This window comes from Rosa chinensis, chromosome 5, assembly GCF_002994745.2.
Source record: "Rosa chinensis cultivar Old Blush chromosome 5, RchiOBHm-V2, whole genome shotgun sequence".
Taxonomy (NCBI): Eukaryota; Viridiplantae; Streptophyta; class Magnoliopsida; order Rosales; family Rosaceae; genus Rosa; species Rosa chinensis.
In genome coordinates, this window is record NC_037092.1 from 1724703 (window position 1) to 1749001 (window position 24299).

The following is a 24299-nucleotide window of genomic DNA, read 5'->3' on the forward strand; positions in this document are numbered from 1 at the left end:
ATGAAAAGATACTTATGCCTAGGAAACTAGGCTAGAGGTCAAGCAAGATTCTGCTTTTGCTTAGTAGGATTTCAATTTGAATGTTGAGGAGTGCAAGGCAATCATATATATGGAATCCTAGTAGGAGGGTGTATAATGGAGGAGTGTCGACTTATCACTTTTATCACAGATGGGAGATGGCCTTTCTAATGATTGAAGAAAGAACTCAGTTCTACCATTCATAGAGGTCCAGGATCTGCTTGATTTGAAAAGTAATTATAAGATAAGCACACTCAGACCCGTTTGATTCCCAACTTTTTTCCTTTGGAGGAGATAAAAGAGGGTCTTGGAGCCCAGTGGAATATGAAAAGCAGCCACTGAACGTTGCATGTGTCCCAAATCAATCTCATTTATACAGTCAAGTCACAGAGATGTAGGTCCTGAAATCTGTAGCAAGTTTGATTGCCAATATTAGGAAAAATGACAATCAAACTTTGAAGTTCCACTCAAAGATGTAGGTCCTGAAATATTAAGCTAGTTCATCTTTCACGTACTTCATCATTATAAATCTAGACCATGCTTGGTACTCATTACAAGTTAAAACCACCAAAACCAGGTTTTAGAAACTCCTTGTGCTGTCTGCAATTCACAGAAATGAAAATGCACAAACTTGTAAATCTCCATATTTTCAACTCTCTTTACTCTCTTATTTAATCATCTCTTATGGCACATTGGACTATGATTGTCAACAATTTATTGCCCAGTACAATTTGGGCTAGAATGCTGTACAACTGATGTCACCTATAAACATATGCAACATAAAAAATGGTGTGAACCATTTTTCGGCTCTACAACTGATGTCACCTTTTAGCATTACTTCACTGTGGTGGAACTATTTGCAGCTTGATAAACTATTGACACAGAAAAATAATCGCGATCTACAACTGAACTTGTACAAAACTATCCTCCAGATTCGAATTTTGTTCTTCACTTCCGTGCTGCGTGATACAGCTCCATATAATCGAGAGCTGGTCGGTTCCAAGACCAATCTTGCTCCATCACTGTTTTGCACAACGAGTTGAACCAATCCCGACCATCATACCAGGCAGAGATAGCTCTGAAAAGACCATTAATGAGTAATTTCCGATGAGTGCAAAGGGACACTCCTGTAATTTCTGTTTGAAAGAACACAAGGCTTCCCCAGACATCAGTAAAATATAAGTGTACTTACCTATTTAGAGCATAATCAACACCAGCAGCATCAGCTCCGTCAAAACTGAACCCATTTGGTTCAAGACCCTGCGCCTCTGCTCTCTCTTTATCATGGTCAACATCAAATACAGTGTCGTAGAGCCCTATCAAGAAAATAACATAAAAATGACAGTCAAAGTCAAAGTATGTTAAGACTTTATTGACTTACTTTTTATGAGTGTTACATTACAGAAGGGAGAAAAAAATTAAAAAACAATGTGAGCTATCAGAATTGTTTAGCTCTTAACCACAAAAGAAACAGAGACCACACACATGTCAATTTGCTTACTAGTCAAGAGAAAATATAAACACGCTACAAAACCGTGACTCCTCATCAGTTACTGATAAGGTGTGTGCATACCTCCGGTTTTTCGAACAACAGGTATGGAACCGTATCTCATTGCTACAAGTTGGGTCAGTCCGCATGGCTCAAATATTGAAGGAACTAGGATGAAATCAGCACCAGCGTATATCTATAATAAAATCCAATTAGTCTGTTATTATCAGATGCGGATGTAAAAAGAGATGTAGAAAACCGAGTAAAAAAACACTCAGACCAACAGACCAAATGTGAGAGTGGCTCATCATAAGTCAAACAAAGACGAGCACGATCACCATGAGAAGAATGTAATTGATTGGCCAAATTTACAAACTCATTTTGGATACGAGGATCTGGAGCTGAACCAAGCAATACAACCTGCAATCAAATTCATTTTAGTTCAGTATTTGCTTTGATAGACTAAGAAATAGAAAGGAGGATTGTGTTACTGAAATACACGAGTCAATTGCAATAAATAGGCAGTGATAGGCTACTACTAGGAGAGGCAATCCATCAAGAACAGAATTTATGTTAATGAAGGACAAAGAGAGGAAGAGAGATGAAAGATAACCTGTCCATTGCGTTCCAAGGTACGCCGAATGGCATGCTTGATAAGATGGATTCCTTTCTGCTGAGTTAATCGAGAAATAATACCTACTACAGGGAGATCTGCTGTTTTCAGACCAAGCCTTTGTTGCAAGGCTTCCTTGGCAGCTTGTTTGCCTTCAACAACATTTTCAGAAGTATATGGTATCTGGAATGACAAGGATCCTATATGTTAGCCACAATTGTATAGCAAGTAGTAGGGAACAAAAGTTAAAGTAGTTGTGGATATCTCAAAATCGAACAAAGAGATCAATATATGTCTTGTCGCAAGCCCGCAAAAGATGAATTCAAGGCTACTGAGCTTGATATGATTCAAATGTTTAGCAACACCAGCAAAGTTGATGAGACAAACTAGTATACTGTTTTTCATATTACTCTGATATATAGCCAAGGTACCAAACACAGAGAATTTGGCAGAGAGCTTATACTTGTTCCAAGAAACATATGTCAATGAACCCTAAATTCCTAATACAAGTTTAGGGTTATGAAAAGAGGAATTAAAGAAAATACTAATTACTTACAGGTAGAAATCCATCATTGTATGGGTCCCATATATCTTGGTCAATTCCGTTTATTATGCCATGGAACTTGTAGAGGTGTGGAGCTACTGCAGGATTTCCAGCAATCTCCTTAGAGTAAGTGTGGGATACCTGTGAATATAAAGATAACTAACTCAGCCGAGATGATAGTGACTGCAGAATAAGAAACCATAAATATCATGTGAAAAACTTAGATAGCTTCAGGAAATTTAAGTACTTACAGTAGTGGACTTGTCTGAGTATGCCACAGCTTTTCCAATAAAGGGTGCTCCAAATTCAAGATTATGAATTGTGAAGACAATGCGAGCTTTACTAAGACCATAATGCATGTAATGATCTTTATATAACCAGGCAACAGGCGCACTAGACCAATCATGGCAATGAATGATATCCTACGATCATAAAGCACCGATTACAAGTTGATATCCTCAAAGCCACCCAATTATATTCAAAATCTTTTTGCCTATACAAGTGCCAACACCTTTGCAAAAGTCTATACTCGTGCATAAGAGTAGTAAAACCACCCACTGCCACTACTAGTCAAATTTATTTAATTTGGTAGTTCTGTACATTTATTATTATTATTTTAGTGAAACTACATATAGTGCTAAGACATAATTACTTCTCAACAATCAATTTGTTCATGAGAAACTCACAGGATGGGATCCACTTTGGAGTAGATATTCTAGAGCAGCATGGCAAAAGAAGCCAAATCTCTCCGCATCATTCTTACAACCATATATACAACCCGCATAAAACAGTCTGCAAAGAGAAATGTGAAAAGAGTGATTTTTTGTCAAACATGCATTGCTAAATCTTGGAATCATGGAAGTACTGTACACAATATAATCAAACTGTGAACTTGTTATACATAGAGTGAAATACATACCAACCTTCAAAAAAGAAAATAAATACACACTAAACCTGATAAAAGTAAGTTAAGAAACAGATATGCTACTTTGTTATATTGAAAAATGCAGCAAGAGAACAGTACCCATTTTGAGGTTCCAAAAAGTAGACTGAAACTCCTTCCACTTCCCCAAACCAAACTTTGATTTCAGTACCACCCCAAGAATAGCTTCTTTTATACTGAAATTCCTTAACCTGTATCAGAACACAATATACTATATATTAGGGGGGCAAAAAAAAAATGAATAATTGCACAAAGCAGCACAATATACAAACTTAAGAACAGCAAATATCAGAAGAATATTCACAAATGACATGTAAACTTATTCAGGTTGTACCATAAGCGAAAATTAAAGAAAAATAAAAATAGTTTCCAAACCAAGACCATGAATCACTCTATAAAACAATTTTCCAAGAGGAACAACCCACCTTTTAACAATTCCATGAAATTAACCTCCATAGGCAGGCAAATGAACCACATATCAACAATGCAATTTCATCTAAACCAGGCAGCCAAATGGACACATGTACGACATCGAGTGAGGTTTTTAACTAAACACAATAAAGATTTTAAAAATAAATAAAAAGATAACGCTCCATGCAGGAATAGTTAAGTTTAACAGAGAAGATGACATATGTTGATGAGAGAAATAGCAACGAAGCTTACATTGCTAAGGTTCAAACAGTCATACTTGGGAAGAATGACGTCAACATGGTGATTTAAGTCTTGCACAGCTCGGGATAGACTGGTAACCACATCACCAAGGCCTCCAACCTATTATATATGACAAAGGGGACAAACAAACAAAAATAAACAATATCAGTGCGATTCTTCAATGAAGCAAATGCTGAATGCATCTGTTCTTAGGAATATTATTAATCATGGCACCCAAGAAAAAATATCATCTTGGGACTTATAGTATTATCAGGGAAATTAAATAATTAAGATGGATAGATATTAGGCAATGGAATTATGCAAATGCCATAACCTGCTAACTAATGTGATACCTAAGAATGAATACTAAGATACCGAAAAGACAGCCTAAACTTTTGGTAGTACTAAGACTGAAAATTGTGTGAAACATCATTGACAGACTCGACTACTGAAGACACAAAACAATTTCGTCCAACCATAGTTAATTTGTTGACTTGCCTTTGCAATGGGTGCCATTTCAACCGTAATATGCACAATGTGCATTGGTGACTCCTTCAAAACTCCTCCTAACACTGGAATGTGATAATCCATGTCATTTTTGTTGTCAAAAATTCCACCTTCTTCACTCTCAGAGAAGACAAAGTCCATCACATATGCATCGAGCGGAACCATGACTGCAGAAACAACTGATAATGATATGGTTGCAAAATTGACTAAATAAGTATCAACCGATAACATTATTCATAAAACGACATTCGAAGAGGTTATGTTAATCACCTCTGAGTATGTTCCATTTTACTGCAAGACATTGATTTTATTAAGGAAATTTTACGAACTTCGTCATATTAAAGAAGCCTTGGGACAAAGTTGGGCACTATATACTAAAAAATAAGTTTGGCATGTTATTGTAAAGAATCAAAGATCACTGAAGGATGTATGCTATAACTTAAATTGTTTTGAGAGAGGAGTGAGAGAGAGAATAATTAAGGACAAGAAAATCTCCAACTCCTTATAATGAAAAGGTAGACCATGCAAAACTCTGACTCACCAGTGGTTTTGACATGAGTACCATTCTCTGCAGGTACCATTTTCTGTGGTGGCAAGGGACCACTGCGGTGGGCCCAATGGTTAAAGGAGCATCTGAACCAGACCTCAGGCTTTCCGTGCAAAGCAGTATTGGCTGGATTGTAGAAAATCGTTACCATGCTTCCGGCTTGGACATCAAGAGGCTCAGTGTAGACTATATGCTTCTGAGACAGCAGATACCTTCTCAGAGTTCGTTCCTTCATTTTTGCTTTCATAAGTGCTGTTTTTTTGGCCTACAGAAAGAGAAGAAAAATGGAGTTGGGAATTACAACTCATATAAGATAAATTAAAGAAGGAAATCCAAATTTTGGCAAGATAAAGAGAAAAAAAAAAAAAACTAGAGAGAGGACATCTCATGTACCCATCGGCAATATTTTAAAAATAGTTCACACATTCCATACTTGGAATAAAATTACTAGCAATGAGATGGACCAACCAGCCACAACCCAAACAGGGTGTCCCTGGATTACATCATGCAGACATCTGTCAGATCATACTGAATATAAACTTTAGTGCACTCACCTTGGCACGTATGGCCTCCTCCCTTAATCTCCGCTCCTCCTGGAGCTTCCTATAGATCTGGTGTTCTTCCTCAACCCAATATTGTTCCTGTGGAATGGACTTTGGAACTACTGCATGGAAATCATGACGATGATTGTTATCATATACAGTGGCATTCTGAGGCGGTCCATCAGCAAAAACCCAATCCAATACAACAGCTTGGTCAGGTACAACAACTACAAGAAACAACATTGTGTCACATTGATGATTTTCACAACAAGCACCAAACAAAAAATTATCTCCGAACTCTCAGATAGATTAAAGGTAAAAGAAAAAATAATAGTCAGTTCCCGGATTTTACTGCATTCTAATAATAAAAAAAGAATACAGAATAGCAAGCATTTTGTTTCCATGCACATACCTTTGGCATACCACCAGTCACCATCCTTTTCCTCAGATCTAACAAGACTTTCAACAATTGATAAGCCAGCACTCCAACCATTATGTCCCCCATGAACCCATAGTTCATTAGCACCAGCAAGAGGACCTGAGCTTCGGTTATAATATAACCTCACCAAGTCCTTACCTTTAAACTCACTAGGCTCTATGTACCAAACATCCGGAACAGACCTTACAGCCTTTTTGGTCAACTCCTGCACCAATTTTCGTCTCCTTTCAGTCTCTGCCTTTGCCTCTGCTCTGTCAGCTTCTTGTGCTGCTTTCTCGGCTTCAATTCGCCTCTGCTCTTCTGCTTGCCTTTCCCTCTCAGCTTGCTCCTCTGCAAGTTTCTCAAGTTCTTTACGCTTCTCCTCAAGTAAGAAATCTTCAAATGCAAAGGCGTCCATTCCACTTTCTACATCTATGCAGAAATCCTTCTTATCATTATTGTCATAAACATCTTTTCCGTTGAAGAACACAAAGTCTATCTTATATGCTTCGGCAGGAACATGAAATTGACAAGACCACCAATCCCCTTTGAGATTTGTTCTGCTCAACCGAAAGGTAAAAGATTTCCAGCGCCATTCATTAAAGGCTCCCATGATGAAAACATCATCTTCACTGTTTAGGGTGGAAAGACTTTTATTAAGAAACACTTCTATATGTTGATCAGGTTTCACCACTTGAGGATAGACAAACAGTTTCTTCCCTCTTGAGAAGTTTTCCTCAGTTAACCTCTTAATCTCCTCTATACGTTGTTTTTCTTCCATCTCCAACTTTAGTTTCAAAGAAGCTTCATCAGATAACTTCTTATCAATATCAATGCATTTATCTATACTCCCATTTTCTACCTCTTGAAAGCTTCTACCAGTAGCTGGTGACGAAGACTCCTCAACTTTACGACTAGTTTCATCAATCCTTTTTTCATCAACTTTCGGCCCAACAACACTAGCTGTAGAAGACGCAAAACCCTTTTTATCCCCAGTATTCCTTTGATTTGTCTTTGGGACGCTAGTTTGTACTGGGGTTTTGGGAACTATTGCCTTTGGACCAGGGCCATTAGGCCTTGAACCTGACACTTTTTTCTGTCTCCTCCTAGAGAAATCTACCAAGTTACAGAGCCAAATTAAGTTAATAACAATAAACTTGAAGCCCAAATAATCAACTTCATTCTAGTTAGAAACCAGATCAGCTACTCACCAGCTGAACTAGCAGTAATTTTACATGAAGCCCCACTTGTCAGGTCTCCTTTGAACCATGAAGAATACTGAAACCAATAGAACGACAACAGTTCACTGATTTATTCAAAATCACTATCTGGAAAAGTTAAAAGCCATACTCCAGTACTCAACTACGAACTAACAAAAGTTATCATCTTATGAAACAGTGAACCAAATAGTGAATACCCTACCAAGAAAAAGCAGTTTCCATCACTAAAGTTTCACACTTTACAGAAAATCTCCAATCAAACAATCCACACCAAGTGGCTCTATAACACACCAAGTTACCCAATTTCAACCAGATCAACAAACCCACAATTCTGATCCCAGGAAACACATATCTAATGGGTTTGATCAAAACCAATAGTTCAATACCAAATAACTCAATGTAACAAGAAAAAAATGCATACTTGAAAATTTTACATATTTTCATGAATAAACAAAGATGAATAATTTGTGTTGAGAAATGACTTACTCTTCCATTAGGACAAAACCCAGTAAGTGGTTTGAGCTTCAAAATGCTTCTGCTGTCTTGAAACACTGTTCTGCAACTGAGTGGCCTATGAGCTTGCAAAGACACGTCCATGACTGCTGTAAACTCAGAAAGAATGTCTGTTATGCTTCTTTGTACTTGGTTCTTTCAAACCCAGAATATAAACTGATCAGCAAGCCATTTCTCGAAGGCTGTGCCAGTCAATTACTTAAGTAAATAAAGAAATGAAAGATCTTGATTAATATATAAAAACCAAACAGTGTGACTAGAGCTGCTCAGCTGATGACAGACATGACTACATGAGTAAAAGGGGGTCCTATAATCTCAGCCGTGCGTGTGTAAATGGCTAGGTTTGACGTGGAAGAGTTTTGGAGTTTATCTCGAGGATTTGAGAGGCTATCTCATTGCCATGTGATAAGGTACCCCAGCAGAATTGATGGGAGCTAATCAGAAATTGCCACATCAGATACCAACATGCCACGTCACGAAAAAGCCTACTTGGAAGTTTTGGGAGGACTCTAATAGGGATTAGTGCTTAATTGACCCTTATGTCAGGATCAGATGTCTGTGCAATTGCAATTCATATCACCAATAGGAGAAGCTCTTAAGTTCGGAGATGTATAATTCGAAGGTTTATGTATAGCGTATCATGTTCGATCCACCAATATTATTGAAGGTTTGTATTGTAATTTTGATATTCATTATATACTGACAAATAATTTTAATTTTTTAAAATTAGTATTTTAATATATAAATTTATAATTGGTGAGTCGGCCATACACATTAGACGTTTAACACATTTATTTTTTTATAGCAAACGAAATAAGCATGGAGATCGAACTATGACTAAGATAGAAATATGAACAAAACTTTCAAAATTTCATCGAACAAAAACAAAGCTTTCAAATCATATAAACGTAAAAGTTTTATTAGTAACAAGAAAGATTAGAAATCGAAGAGATATGAATTCTAATTAGTGATCTGCATATTGTGATTGGCTCGTAGTTATACCATGATGTCTACTCACGAAGCCCAAATTAAATTTGAAATTCCGAGAACATGGTCAAGGTCATGCAATGAAACTTAAATACAACACCGATTACCAAAACAAAGGAAAGGAAAAATTCAGACCACAAAACCAGTTTGCATAATCTAAACTTCAAATCAATGGGCATGAAGACAAGAAGATCAACCACGCCAGCAGCATCGCTTTCACGTCCTCATTCTTGACAGTTATGTCTTGAGAATATGCTATTGTATATGTCACTTCTACTCTAAGATTCAATCAAGAAAAGATTCTATATGTTCATAAAGAAATGTGAAATAGGAGATAAAAAAATAAAAATCAAATTATGATAAACATGCAGAAAGAGAGAAAAAAGTGTAGAGATGAAGTTTCATAAGCCTTTACCAGGATTAGATTAGAGTCGAAACGAAATCCAGAGGGGGAACTAACTGGTTTAGCTAAGAGAAGGTTTGAGGAAAAAGAAAGCCAAAGAATGCAAGAAAGAGAGAGGAAAATGGTCAAATCAGAATTTGGGAGGTAAATGAGTAGTGAATAAACCGAACAATGTGGAAGGGTGAAATGCTTTTGTTTGGTTGAGATTTAAAGACTACAAAGTGGCTCTAATTCTTCAAACGGTGTATGCTCCATGATCCAAAGTCTCAAGTGGGAAGGCTATAAATGTTTTCATGAATCAATTCATTCAATTAGTTCGAAGTGATGATCCTAATTATTTTCTCTTTGGATCACATAGTATCTATTCATTGTAATTCTTTTTAGTTCATGTGTTTCGGTCCCAATGTTTTTAATAATAATTATTGGGTTTTTCACACCTCTTTGCAGAGCTACACTCGATTCCAAATCTTCTTGTAATCCAACGGCTTGGTTGGCTTAATAGAATCTTCAAGTGCGGACGCTATGTTTAAGAAAACTGAGATTTTAAAAGTTAAAAAATTAAGAAAATCATTACAAAAATCGAGTTGAGATTTTTGAGGCTTTTCGGTTTTAAGTTTTATCTAAAAATCATAATTTACCAACAAGAATGTTTTGGTGAGAAAATAAAGACATGAAATTTCTTGCCAAAACCTTAATTTTCACTCAAAATGTGTGGGTTATAGACTTATAGCACACGATTTTTTGGCGAAAATTTTTTTGCTGGTAAATATAATTTTTTAAATAATTATAGAACAGACGGATCTCAAAATTCTTGATTTGATTTTTTTTATAATTTTTAAAAGGATAAATTTCAGTTCAGTACCCTGTAGTTTGGGGGTAACATCATGTCAGTCCCTGCTCTTTCAATTTGATCAGCAACAACCCTGTACTTTCAATTTCAATCAGTCGTGCCCAAATTTTACTGTTTCGTCCAAATTTTACTTTGTCAATCCAGTCAAAGTTAACGTTCAAATTGGACGGAACAGTAAAATTTGGGCACGGCTGATTGAAATTGAAAGCATAGGGGTGTTGCTGATCAAATTAAAAGAGTAGGGACTGACATGATGTTACCTCCAAACCACAGGGTACTAAACTGAAATTTATCCTTTTTAAAATTTGAAAAACTAAGAAAATCATTAAAAAAAATTGGTCAACATTTTTGAGGTTTTGATGAGTTCTATAATTCTTCTTACAATTATGATTATCAATGGGAATAAAGACATGAAATGCAAAAACCATTTATTTTCACTCAAAATTGAGAGTTACAGCTCCACATTTTTAGTGAAGAATATGACGTTCATATTTTCTCACCAAAATTTTTTGAAAATGAAAGAATTTCATTGAACTAGTGATGAGAATTGCTTAAAAGGATTTTCTCATCAAAATATTTTTGTTTATAAGTTTTATTTTTGTAAATAATTCTAGAACCCACAAGTCTCAAAAATATTTACTCGATTTTTTTTACTATTTCAAAAGTAGGAAAATCAAGAAAATCATTTTTGAAAAACTCGGGTCAAGATTTTTAAGGTCCGTCACTTGGAGCAAAACTCCTAAAAATCATTTTACCAATAATGATAAGATTAAGGGGCAGTTCTCTATTTCAAGTTTTAGCTGTCTCGCTCTTAAATATAGACAAAGAGTTTTTTTTTTTTTTTTTGTAAATTTAAAACAATTGAAATTAACGGTCCTTTTTTTTTCATTAAATAAATAATTGAAATTCAAAACTAGTCAAAAATATAAAGGAACTTATGCAAATATTTAACAATGGCCAAAATGACTTTTTAGTTATTTTGGCTAAAATTTGACTACAAATTAAATTGCTAGCATTGTTAAACATGCTCTTTAGACTATCAAGTCAGATTTGATCATGGTTAAAGGTTAACCCCCGCTCCTTTCCTAATCCATAAATAATACCATTGAATTATTCAATGCACTCTTCATAGACCGTTAGTTCATGCTGGTCTATGGTTAAGGGATAGCATTGTTAAAGATACTCTTAGACTATCAAATTTAATTATGGTTAAGGGTGACCCCGCTCCTTTCCTCGTTCATAAATAAAACCCTTTGAATTATTCGGTGCACCTCTTCATAGACCGTAGATTCTCCGGAAACTTCCCCTTTAAAAACCGCCAGCAGGTGCAGACCAAACCATTCACCAAATAGTATTGCTCCAATTCCACTCCTTTACAGAGAGACTCTCTCTCTCTCTCTGTGTCGAGCACTCGAAACCATGAAGCAAACGCTTGGAAATGGATATGGAGGCTCTACATCCTCACCAGCAAAGAGACCACATGAAAGGTGTCACAAGTACCTAAAGCCGGGAACACTTGCCCAACTTAGGGACTCGAAAATCACCGCAAGAAGATCTAAGGAACGAGAGTTTGGTGACCTCAAAACTCAGATCTCTCTCTACCAACTTCTTCTGAGTTCAATATCCTCATCATCATCGCAGGCCGGAGACAATATTCTAGACCAAAGTCATGAAGATATCCCTTGCTTTCCTCCTGCTACATTACTCAACCGCCCTCCGTGTCTACAACGAAAGAAACTCGTAGCAGATGCACCTGTATCTGTATTTTCAGATAACTAAAGAGATCGAGCAGCATACTGTTGGTTTGTTAACCATATATAGTACACACACAAATATTACACACACATGCTGTAACTATTTGGTCAATCTGCAAAATGTTTCTGTTCTGTGATCCTAATTTAATTTCTGGGGAACTACCAATTTGGTTATTGATAAGTTAAAAACTTAGAATATCAATTTGGTTAGTTTCAGTGGACAAGGGGTAGACATATTTGATTATGTAACTTATTCTGCTATTATATGGACTTTGTGATGATTTGGGTAGTATGGCAATGAATGAAACAATGAGATTCTGCTCAAGCATTCCACATCTTTTTCTTTATAACCAGTAGCTTCTACCAGCGAAACAAGTCAATGTCAAGTATACATAACAATAAACTACGAGTCCAACAACTAACAAGCAATTGCAAATCTATATCTGATTGATGAACGAAACTTGAGAATAATCCTTAATTACATTAGCAGAGTATAATTATTAACTATGATGTAGAAAAAATGACATACATTTGTGGTGGAATGGAATGCTCTTAATTTGGTTCCAAAACCAAAATACATTTGGCATTGCACTTGTCTTCGTGCACACAAAGTTTATACGTAGCGCTGAGAAAAATTACAAGGAAGTATGAAGAAAATCTGCATATAGTAGCCATGTCATATCATACCTACTTAGGTTAAGGCATTGGCACCAGAAACAATCTCCAAGATCTCCCCGGTGATTTTCGCCTGGCGCTGCCTGTTGTAAACCCTCGACAAGCTCTTCTTCAACTCGACTGCATTATCGGACGCATTGCTCATAGCAGTCATCCTAGCAGCTAGCTCACTGGCCAATGACTCCTGCAATGCCCTCAAAACTTGACTGTTAAGGTACAAAGGCAGCAATGCGTCGAGAATCTGAACCGGATCCTGCTCAAACTGCAGAATCGGAGAGAAATCCACTGTTTCTGTAGTGGTTGCATCTCTCTCTACAGTCAGTTTCCCTTCTTTAGTTGTCAACCGGAAGAACTCATCTTCAGCAGCATCTACACAAGTGCCATTAATGTCACAAATCTCTCCTTTCGGTGAGAGTGGCAGCAAGGTGTGAATCACAGGATCAGACTTCACCAATGACACGAATTTCGTGTACAGAAGCTCCACCTTGTCGACTTCCTCACTAACAAAAAGAGAGAAGACATCATCGGCTATGGCCTGTGCTTCCTTGGCGGTAGGGAGATTGGTTCCTTCAATGAACTTATCAACCGGAATATAAGGCCGACGTAGAAAATAAGAGTTACCCTTCTTGCCAACACTAACAATAGTATACTCAAGACCAAGAGCCTTCAACTCAGCGATCCTCCTCTCGGCTTTTTTAATGATCTGATTGTTGAAACCTCCGCAAAGACCACGATCACCCGTCACAACAACAAGAGCGACCTTCTTGACAGGTCTAACATTGGTGAGAGGTGAATCTATGTCTTCTACTTGGAGCTGCTCATTGATGTTGTAAAGAACTTCCACTAGAGTTTGCGAAAAGGGTCTTCCATTTACGACAGCTTCTTGAGCTCTGCGGACTTTGGCAGCGGCCACAAGCTTCATGGCTTCGGTGATCTTCTTGGTGTTTGATACAGACGCAATACGATCACGAAGCTCACGGAGGCCACAGGTCACGGTGGACGATCTGGAGGGGTTGCCGGTGAGTGAGTTCTGAGAAGGAAGCTGGAAAGGACTCAGGCAAGAGCGGAAGGAGAGGGAGGAGGTGTCAGTGAGGGAAGGTTTAGAGGACACCCACATTGTCACATTTGAACAAGACATGGTTTTGATCTAGTGTCAAGTTTACTGAACTAAGAAGCTCTGCAATGAACAGAGAAAGAGGGGGTCTGGTTTGTGAGGTTTGGTTTTCTTTTAGATGGGTTTTGGTTTTGTGAAGAAGCCTTATCTTCATGTGTTGCTTATGTTGTATGGAGGCAAAGAGTGGGAATGAGTGGAGGGAGAGAGAAATGGATGAGGTTTTGGGATAAGGATTTTGACCGTTGGTGTCACTTGGGACACCTATTTGCTTCTCTCTTAATCATTCATCACTGAGTAGGGTCTCTATCCAACGTGGCATGATCTGAGAGGGTGCATGATCAGTGGATTTGCAGCACTTGAGGGACTCAAATCTTTGATTCTTCAACAGTATATGCGGCTAAGCGAGTGCGGATTCCCTCTGTACAAGTAAGCCCTAATTCATACATGATTTATACAGAAATGTATGTACATGATTCATACATCTACAAAAACAGACCCTCAGGTCTTTGGTTTCTCGGGCTCGTACACCACTGGCTAAAGTGAGTTGGTGGGAATCCAAGAAGTAATGGCTCATCTATATACTATACTAATCAACGAATCAATAAACAAATGAAAACTGTAAAGTTAGTCACTGCTGGAGTTTTCTACTGTCAAACCTATGTTCAAATTGGGTCTGCATACCCGTTTCCTGGGTTTCCTCACAGGGGGAAGTGCTAGAGGACCCAAGCTCAGTTGTTGCGCCATGTCCACTACTTGTTTCTGTGAATTAGCTCTTGTTCTCAGTCTCACTTTCTTACATGATTTGTTCGGAGGGGGTGACACCAAATCTTTCGCAGCACGGCCCTCACTAGTCATGCTCTCCTCACGATCTGCTGAATATGTATCCAGACTTAACCATGAGGAATTACTAGCCTCATCCATTCCTTGATTTGATAAACCCAACTCTAACGAAGGAATCCTGTGAATGTGAATGTTGTCATCGTGCTCTGCTGTTGCAGGTCCTTTCTTTGTGAAACTTGCAACATCCTAAGAAGAAGATAATAGAAAGTCAGAAGATGAAAAAGAATAAAAACATTGAACATTGAGGTAGACTTATAAAACATCTTCCCCTGCCAGAAAGAGATTGGTTGCATCAAAGAGAGAGAGATTGAGGTTGACGGTAGAATTTGTAGAGATTTGTAAATAGTAAGTGCTTCCTACGGCCAATACAATCTTATAACTAACAAAAAGAAAGGAAATAGTCACCTTGTTCTGCATCTCAGAAATTTGTTCACATGCTGATCCATCTTCCTCTCCTTCAGAATCTGCCATCTCCTCACACTCAAACTCGACATTTTCTTCACTTTCTTCAGCAGAGTCGCTTAACTCTTCCTGTTCCATCTCAATATCAGGTTGAGACTGGTCACCCGTTTCATCTGGATCGTATCTACTCATGTTATTACTTGGTATAACCAATGTATTACCGCCAGAAACAAACTCGCTACGACTTGTAGAGGAATTTTCAGCATGGTTATAAAATGGAGTATTACCACATTGAGCTATCATTGTAGTTCCAGTACCAGGAGCAGTTCTTGATTTAACCAAATTATGCTGATTCACATCTCTACTTTTCAAAGCCCTTTCCTTTCTGGATGTAGAACTTAGGTGGATCTCCAAGTCCAGTTCAGTAGCTCCTTCATCAGGACGAGGTTTAGTGCCAGTAGCCTCTGGAACCTCAGTCTGAAAGGAATCAGAAGGATGTTGGACTTGATCATACTTGCCCCCAGAACCAACAGAAAGGGGTGCAGTTGAGCATGTTGTTACTGTGACGCTATTTACATTCTCAGTTCTTTGCATAAGTGGATGGAAATCAATGCCGCGTGACATTACATTGGATTTCTTCAATGATCTGACAAGACCATCATCAGCCTGATTTTCTTGGTGAGGATTATGTAAAAGAGTTAGATGTAGCTGAGGCTGGTTTTCTGATAGAAAACCGTAAGAATTAGAATTGCTAGTGCTGCAGTTCAATGGGTAATACGGCAAACGTCCATCTTCAGGGGTCTGGAACAGCAAAGGATGCATCTGAAGATCAGAACCAGTATCTCCTCCTTTCTCTACACACTTTTCCTTGAAAATTTTAGAGTCTTCTGGGCGCAAGTTTGTAACACTTTCTTTTGAATACTGACTTTTATTCTGTCTAGCTGCTATGGCATTGAAGGTTCCAGACCTTCCAACTTGAGAAAGTTGAGAAACTGCATTCTCTTTTGTGGCACCAAAACCACCTCCAGCACCTGCAACATGGGAAGATGCCCCACGTACATATCCTTTAAAGGCAGATTGTGAGACAACACGAACGGATGGTGGAAGATTCACAGGGGGCAAGTCTGGTGCTAGTTTAACCAAGTGTGCACCAGTAGTTCTACGAGCTTGATATGTTGGATAACAAAACTGGGATCCAGAGGTGCTTGAGGTCGAAATAGGATGACTCGATTTTGTGGCACTAGATGCAAATTGTCCAACGCCAGTCATATGAGATGAAGGATTCTGGGGATACTTCGAGGCAGATAGAAGTTGGTGCATATTACCAGTCTGGGAATGAGGAGCTTCTTTATGCCCATTAATTCCACTGTGAAGGTTTCTCTCTCCACTGGAAGTACCCGGTCTCCAATCTGCTAAAAAGGCCTCATGAACGTAAGTTTCACCTGCATTATCCATGGGACCATCTGCACTATTGTTCTCTCCACAAGATTTTTCAGCCTGACAGTCCTGCACTCAGTAGCAAAATTCAATTCAATTGAATTCAACATCTAATACTCAAGCTGAGCTGAACTATAAGTAAAGGGTGAAGCTAAATTCTTTTGCATTCCAAAGAGGACAAAGTTGGGACTGGGTGCATACTTCCAACACATTCATGATTACAGAAAGCTGTTTCGGTGTTTCCCCACCCAACAACTTTCCCTAAACCTTACCACTTCACCATTTCCCACCTAGTCTTCCTGAAATTTATAAAATTAATAATTCTACATCATCTAGGAGTCCTAGGCCTCAATATATTCATAATATTCAGGAAACATTATAATATAATTAGCTGAGATTGCATATAAGTCTAGCACAGTTGCAAAATACAAAGGCAAACCACACTATTTTATTGATCATATCACATCATAGATACATTATACAAGACAAATGCAATATAAAGAGGTTATATTTTCACATCAATATTTTAAAGACAGCATACCTCTTTCTCAGATGAACTTTGCCAACTTGGCATATCTGCTTTTTTATTTGCTCTTCTTTTTAAATCATATAACCGCCGCTTCTCCTTTTTTGCTTCATCCAGCTTATATGACTTCTGAGTTCCAAGAGCGGTGCGCCACTGCCGGGGCAGTAAGGATGGATCTCTATGTGGGACAACAAATTTCCATACGGCCATCAAATCGTATTTATAAGCTTTGAGTCCCTGATTATTTGGAATATAATACAGTTACATCATATAGGTCCTGATACATAAAACATACATACAGGCAGGCAGGCAAACAAACTATATATGTAACTATGCATTTCGAGTGTCTATTTATGATGGTAAGATGCATCTAAATGCATCTGAATGTCCATTTCTGATCTAACATCTGAGAAGTAGTTCCTCATATAAGGACCGTTTGTGAGAAAATGCACAAAATGTATACATTCAAACATGATTTGACAATACAAGATCAGTTATCCTAATCTAAATAATGATGGAGGGTGTGGCGAGATGGAAAGGTTCATTTATACATAAGTATTTAGTTTTCTCTAATAAGATCCCACATGATGGTTTATCTCCCATTAATTAAGATAAAAAGGGAACTAACTACTGGAATGCATATTAGCTTTTCGTATCTGGTATAATTGTTATTAACACTCGGAGCAATGCCACACATGCATATAGTGCTTCAGCAAAAGCATATTTCTAATGCATAAACATTTATAGGCCTCAGAATAGTATTACCTCCTGAATACAGGATATCTCTTCTGCAGTCAAAGGTGAGGTTTTCATCCTCCGAACTGCCTGCATGAAGCAATAGAGAATTCCACAATTTATTGACAAAATAAACAGGTATATCGTCCAGCTACTAATATACTACACAAGCCTGTGTATAGAAGTGTAACTTGTTGGTAACCCGAAATGTACATATTGATTGAGTATTTGAATTGTCAAGGTCATGGAATCACACCAACTAAGTAACTAACTATATTCTAATAAATTGCCACAGTGACAATAGGATTTTTTTTCATTATGGTGTTCATTCTAAATGTTTAGAGAAACATGTGGAAGGTGAAAACATAAATTATTCATTCCAGATATGATAATCATCTACCAAAAATGAAGCATGACCAACGGAAAGAAAAAATAAATAAATCCTTCATATACCTTTATGGAATTTTCTGGTGCCCTTGATGAGCAACGATTTTTCTGCCTGACAAAAATCTGTAACAGAAGCAGCTTTCATGTCAGAAAAAATAGGTCATTCTTGCTGAACCACCACACTGATGCCAAACCATAGCACAATTCATGTCACCATATACAAATAGAAACAAGACAGGAACCACAAAAAAGAGCAATCACACAATAAACTTCATGCTAATAATCATTAGTTGTAATCACATTGACCACATGAAAACTCCATCAGCTAGAGTAATGTAAGCAACAAAAAATTCCAAATTGAGCCATGTCCTACATATAAATTCACAAACATTCATAATAATAAACAATCAAGCAGATACTTAATCATGTTCACAACGACGAAGTAGTTACCACTCAAGTACTTCAGCATTTTAAGGTTAAACATAATAAACTCCAGTATTTTAACTTCATTTTGGCAAAAACATGTGGCTTCTCTATATCTTAGCAAAAACAATAATAAGCAATACAGAGACAAACAGCAAGCTGCAGTTCTGACTTGCATTACATAGCCCAGAAACCTAGGGAATGGTAGGCTACAATGTATAACATTTCTGCATCTTGAATAGTTAGGAACCTAGCATGTGGTAATAAGAATGCAAAGGATAGTGTAAATGTTTTGACTATAGCGTTTTCTTTACCAAAACATGTGGTTCAACTGTTCATTAGCAAAGGAAGTAATGAAAGGCATCAGCAGCTTAAAAATTACCAGAACATTGTGTCCACTAAGAGTGTAGAAAAAAATTACCTGGTGTTTAGATTTGCAAGGAAGAAAACGTTGTTGGATTGCCTTCCAATCAGTATTATATTCCATTAACCCCAATGCTAATAATCTGCATTGTATTTCCAAATAAAAAAGATGAATCATCATAAAGGTGTCTCATAAACAAAAATAAATAAAGACTGTAGACTGTTGTTGAGTATTAATCGCAATTGTAACTCATATGATTAGAAGTAAACATGCAGTCACAGATACGAATGCAAAAACCATCCGGGCGACATAAATGAACAAAACAACCCTTTGTAAAGATATACTTCAAATGATCCTTATTCAAAAGCATATGATCTGACTCAAAGCTTTAAGAATTACTGGTATCTAGACTGAACTATTTAACTTTGATTTCAAGATTCAAATTCAAGTTGTCTTCTTCTACAACTTTAAAATGTAATGCACCGCAACAGATAAACACAATTCACACACATGAAACAACTGCATTAGCCCCCAACTCAATAAGGAAGAAAGCATGCAACTTACTCATCTTCTGCATCAGTGAAAAGCACCCGATTTGTGACAGCTGCGGGGGGTGGCTTATGGGGATATAATGCTGGATTGAACAAAGGATAAAATCTCTGGGCCAAGTTTGCGATTTCCCTTGGGACTAAAGCAACTGATTGCTTCTTGGTACTTTCAACAATTGCTGTAGCCAGTGACTTCTTTGGTGGTTGACTATGTGAAGATGGAACCACATTGACAGCTGAGGAACCCATCCCACTTACAACTTCACAGTTGGCTTGAGCACATGATGGGAAGTTAGGAAGGGGAAACAAAGGCTCTTTTTCAAGGCAAATGTCGGAAATAGTTTCTTTGAAACACCGTCGATTCCCCTGGACAGCTGTCAAAACAAATTGATGGCAGATATTATAAGGATAAACGGCAAAAGCATGAAGGGGGAAAAAACTGAGAAATTCTTTAACATACCAGTATCAATATCATCCATGTATCTCCCAATCAAACTAAGTGGAGCAACATCCAGGACAGATAGCACAGGGCCATTTATAGAAGGCACCCAGAAAGGAGAGACATTTGGGGAAACTAACATCTGCTTATTGGAAGGAGAAGACGCTGCATGCGCATCAGATGTGTGGGATGACACTAAAGTGCTTTGTATCTGATAGGATTGAGGTGTTTCAGTTGGCACTGATGGGAAAAAGAAAATATTAGGATATGGTACATTTTTCCACGCCAGTACTTCATCACGCTTGTGGAGCATCTCACAGATCAATCTCTGAACCTGGGAGGCAATATGTTGCCTGGAGTTATCAAGTACACAAAGAGAAAATACTTGAATAAGCAGCTGCACATGTTCATAGATCAAATGGTGCAACCGGCCTATCTGGTGAGCAGTGAATCCACTTTTAGAACGATAATCCATTGTAGAAGACAAAGAGCTTGAAGCAATCCCAGGTATTGAAGTTCTCGTGTCCTGAGTATAAAAAGTGGAAATTGGTCCATGTGGCAAAACTGGTAAAAGGGGGCGCAATGACCTCTTTGTCTGTCCTAAATTCTTCTTAGATCTAGCAGAGGACTTTCTATTCTGTCGAGTCTTTGGTCGCCTTCCAGCTCCCTCATACACTGTACTTTTATCCCTTGTATTTTCATCCACATCACTATCAAGAAGCTCTTCTAGTTCTAACTCAAAGTCAGCATCATTCTCCTCATCTTCATCATCAGCAGCATTTTCATTTTCTTTAGTCAACTGGTCATCACCTTCTCCACCATGTAAAACAGCAGTGAGAAATTTCCTGTACTCTTCTTCATCATCAATATTTTGGAGGTCATCGTCATCATCTGTTTCTTGAAGAAAAGTTTCGAGTTCATCAAGTGTGAAACTTGCTAAGGAATAGCGGGCCCGTGTGCGTTTACAGATTGCATCTTCACCCTCATCATCTAGATCTATTGTGGACGTCCTGGTGTCTGCTTTGCAACTCAACTGACCTTCAGCAACATGATTAACATCAGGTCCCAAACTTGAGCCATCATCCTTTTCTTCCACATGTTCAATTCCGGAATCAAAGTTCCCTAATTCATTTTCCGAGACATCTTCAGAAGAAGCAGCAGCAGTTTGCATCACCATTTCTTGCTCCCCATGCTCAGAATCTTCAGCAGCACGCGTCTCCCCCTCACAACCTACATTCAACGAGTCAACGCCATTGTTTCCGCCGACGTCATCAACTTCACCATCTATACCCTCCACTTCGGAGCTCAGACTCGAAGAAGCCTCTGGCGAAACAGCTCCTTTAAGAAAAGGATTGAAATCCACATCTTCCTCCTCATCCTCATCCTCTTCCTCCTCGCATCTCAAAACACTCTCATCATGCCCATTGAAGTTCTCCCTATCCACAGCAACCTTCTGACCACTAATACACCCAACTCCGATTGACTGCTCATTCGAACACAAAGACATTTTCGATATAACTAGTCTATCATGCAGTGGATCCTTAACATAGGATCCTCAACTATTCAACTGAATCCAAAACTCATACAATGCCCAAAAATCACCAACATTGACAGTCAAAAAGCCCTAATTTCCACCTGAACCATAACAGAACATAACAAACAATACATCTATCAGTGATCCAGAGTCGATTCATACAAACAATTGGCCAAATGGGTATCTAAAATTCTCAAAAACTCAGCTCAATGCAGTAACTATTCACTTAAATTCTTCAACCTAGATTAACCGCATTCCCAAAAAGACTAAGACTTTATCAAATTGAGCAAAGATCAAAACTTTATGTAACAAATCATAGAGGATTATATTGATTACAGCGAAGGCCGCACCTGTTTCAGATTACGACGCCTTTTGTTGAATTCGTGTGAGAAAACTGGACTTGGGCGGTTCAGATTGTAATTCCAGAACCCAAAATGTTAAGAGAACGATGGTGTGGGGTGGGTTAGGTTTAGATGGGTAAGGACGAGGACCCGAGAAACTGTGCACCCGATAACCCGACCCGATGTCTGTTCAGTTCGTCGCTCGGAGGGAATGGGGGTCGATGAAGATGATGTTGAGCCTTTCAAAGCGTTGCGTTTTAGTGCTTTTGTGATTACCCTTCCAAGTTTTAACAGAAAAAAAAAATGTAAGGACAACTTTGTCCGACGGAAAATAGCGTCGGTAGAAGGTTTCTTGACAAAGTTCGTGAGGTTAAGGAATTTAAAACAGTGTTTAAACAAACCACTTTTATTTGGGCATATTAGAAGGTGCTTTGAGGTGATGGAAGACACTGGTGGTGGTTCAAGCTAGAGGATTTAATGTTCTTGCTATGCTTAGTATTTAACATTTTTTGTTATTTTACACTTATAAAGTATTGAAGTGAACTAAATAAGCTGTATTGAGATCATATATTTCGAGTTTAAAAAGATTGGAGAATTGATTTAATTTGGGCGGCATGGTTCACAACATTTGTCTATATTTTTCCTACATAATTAATTGAGATTAAGTTACAAGCAAACGTAATTAATTGAGATTAAGTTACAAGCACCAACATTCAATAGCATTTCTTTATACAGTGGTGACAAAACCCACTGTGGAGCTCCATAAAACCCGGAACCTCTTGGTTTAGGGTTTGGCAAACTTCTGCTCGTCCAGCAGCAGCTCAATGATCGGTCTGGGTTCACCTTGCAACTCTAATTCGCTGCCGGATGTGCTTTGAATGCTATGTTGCTCGGGTAGTACTAGAGAACAGTCTTTAGCTCAAGGTATGGTCGGATGGCTGGGTTCTAAGCTTCGTATGACGACCTATGCGTAGTGGTGTGTGTCGTACAGGGATGACTGGTGTCGGCATGGACTCTGTTGATCAGCTGTAGCGATGGTCTAATGGTCGAGCGGGTATGGTTTTGAGGAGCTATGCGGCGGCGAAGTCTGTGGGATCTGGCAGCAGCTTGTTGAACGGACAAGATATTATAAAAGAACAATTCTTAGGTTCACCCCGAGGGTGAATGAGCATATTCACCATCTCTTGCGATTAATGCATGAGAACTTTATAATTTTCTAATCCAATCATTCATGTTATATAACATAATATAAAGATTAGCTATGTAAAAAATCAATCAAATTGAAGACCTTCTAGTTATTCATTTTTATGAAATACATGGACGGTTCATCATAATAATAGTAATTGTTGTTAGAACCATCTATTTGTTTGATTCAATTAGATAATTAAACGATTTCCGATTCGATTGATTTTTTACAGAGATTATCTTTAAAAGATAATTTAATATAGAGACAGTTGAATTATAAATTATTAAGTAAAAATATGTTAATCAACAATGAGGGTGAATATGCTCATTCACCCTAAAGGTGAACCTAAAAATTATTCATGTGAAATATAGTATAGTAGGGAGCATTGTTGTTCTTACTGTTATTTCGTGGGCATGGATGAGCATCAAAGAATCTGCAGAGTAAAGACCATATTTATGGAGTCTGTGGACTTGTGCTACTTGTCACTATGAGCACCTGGCAGGCAAGGCATGCCTAAAACTTTTCTTAGCTTATGGAAGAGACATGAATTTCATCGAACACATGTTGTACTATTACTACTTTACACGCAGAGGGAATTCAAGTTCTAATTGAAACAAGACGTACAGATGGATTGTTGGTTGGCTTTGAATACGGACATGAGGTTTTTAGCATTAAGTTGAACAAAAATATGGGACCATCAAATTGATTAGGAGAATTCGCATTGAAATGTACATCATCGAGCTATAAGGTTTTATTTACGGACAGAGGAGACATTGTGTGTCGGACAACAATGATCCCCTCCTTAGTCCAAGCTCATAATTAAGTGGAGTCCCGTATAAGTATGCAGCATCCTATGTTCTAGATATTCTATCTGGTTTGTCTATAACTCAAATCTATATACCATATCATATGTCTTTCTTCCGCAGCACGTAGTCTTCGATAAAAGGCAGGATAGTTTTGGTCGAACTACAAATTCAATAATGTAACAAAAGCATAGTGGCCGGTCTTAAATCTACTTCGACTCAGATGGAAAGGCTTGCATTGGGTTATCTCCTCACTTGTTTGTTATTCGAATCCCCCTCTTCTTTCTTCTACTAACTTAATTTAAGCTTCTACCCTTGGTTAATATTCTAGATACATGCCTTATGTAGATATATCATGCATGATGTCCCCAAATCAATAGTACAAATGCTCAAGTATGTACTTGGATCGATTTTCTTGTCGTTCTGGTCTTCAGCTCTGGCTACTCATGTTCTTTTCGCATAAAGGAAACTGGCGATCGAGCTATCAGTTGAGTGCCCTCCATTGCAAATGCATGGATGTTCTTGTTTCTCCACAGCCAAATATAC

General features: G+C 37.9%; 3 protein-coding genes across 5 annotated transcripts; all 3 read right to left on the bottom strand.

Annotated features, from left to right (window-relative positions):
- Positions 1 to 640: 640 nt before the first annotated feature.
- LOC112164844 (starch synthase 3, chloroplastic/amyloplastic) lies at positions 641 to 8344 on the bottom strand. Of its 2 annotated transcripts, none has more exons than XM_040505649.1 (16): positions 7979 to 8344; positions 7484 to 7550; positions 6267 to 7388; positions 5867 to 6081; positions 5307 to 5577; positions 4757 to 4944; positions 4271 to 4378; positions 3689 to 3798; positions 3351 to 3456; positions 2916 to 3086; positions 2677 to 2805; positions 2121 to 2303; positions 1796 to 1927; positions 1592 to 1703; positions 1211 to 1334; positions 641 to 1096 (listed from the first exon to the last, which is right to left on the bottom strand). In XM_040505649.1, the coding sequence occupies exons 1-16, from the start codon at positions 8087 to 8089 to the stop codon at positions 967 to 969; spliced, it is 3279 nt and encodes a 1092-aa protein (XP_040361583.1). In that variant the 5' UTR covers positions 8090 to 8344; the 3' UTR covers positions 641 to 966. The 2 variants fall into 2 exon arrangements, with proteins under 2 accessions (XP_040361583.1, XP_024156935.1); XM_024301167.2 differs by having other exon boundaries at positions 4757 to 4932; positions 7979 to 8343.
- Positions 8345 to 12418: 4074 nt separating this feature from the next.
- LOC112164845 (ATP synthase gamma chain, chloroplastic) lies at positions 12419 to 13932 on the bottom strand. The gene has a single exon (XM_024301168.2). It carries the CDS (start codon positions 13810 to 13812, stop codon positions 12691 to 12693), a length of 1122 nt encoding a protein of 373 aa, XP_024156936.1. The 5' UTR covers positions 13813 to 13932; the 3' UTR covers positions 12419 to 12690.
- A 155-nt stretch (positions 13933 to 14087) lies between these two features.
- On the bottom strand, positions 14088 to 22052 carry LOC112164846. 2 transcript variants are annotated; one of them, XM_024301170.2, is made up of 10 exons: positions 21774 to 22052; positions 19911 to 21524; positions 19467 to 19824; positions 18960 to 19044; positions 18182 to 18238; positions 17759 to 17818; positions 17009 to 17230; positions 15318 to 16536; positions 15034 to 15203; positions 14088 to 14814 (listed from the first exon to the last, which is right to left on the bottom strand). In XM_024301170.2, exons 2-10 carry the CDS (start codon positions 21394 to 21396, stop codon positions 14413 to 14415), a joined length of 4059 nt encoding a protein of 1352 aa, XP_024156938.1. In that variant the 5' UTR covers positions 21397 to 21524; positions 21774 to 22052; the 3' UTR covers positions 14088 to 14412. The 2 variants fall into 2 exon arrangements, with proteins under 2 accessions (XP_024156938.1, XP_024156937.1); XM_024301169.2 differs by having other exon boundaries at positions 15034 to 16536.
- Positions 22053 to 24299: the final 2247 nt, after the last annotated feature.

Excerpts from the sequence above, each read along its gene's own strand:
- LOC112164844 (XM_040505649.1), bottom strand. The coding sequence starts at position 8,089 with ATGGACGTGTCTTTGCAAGCTCATAGGCCACTCAGTTGCAGAACAGTG. Across the intron at positions 7,551-7,978 it reads GGTTTTGTCCTAATGGAAGA|TATTCTTCATGGTTCAAAGG; the intron begins GTAAGTCATTTC and ends TATTGGTTTCAG. Across the intron at positions 4,379-4,756 it reads AAATGGCACCCATTGCAAAG|GTTGGAGGCCTTGGTGATGT; the intron begins GCAAGTCAACAA and ends CATATATAATAG.
- LOC112164845 (XM_024301168.2), bottom strand. The coding sequence starts at position 13,812 with ATGTCTTGTTCAAATGTGACAATGTGGGTGTCCTCTAAACCTTCCCTC.
- LOC112164846 (XM_024301169.2), bottom strand. The coding sequence starts at position 21,396 with ATGTCTTTGTGTTCGAATGAGCAGTCAATCGGAGTTGGGTGTATTAGT. Across the intron at positions 18,239-18,959 it reads CTTGCAAATCTAAACACCAG|ATTTTTGTCAGGCAGAAAAA; the intron begins GTAATTTTTTTC and ends CTTCTGTTACAG. Across the intron at positions 17,819-18,181 it reads CACCAGAAAATTCCATAAAG|GCAGTTCGGAGGATGAAAAC; the intron begins GTATATGAAGGA and ends TGCTTCATGCAG.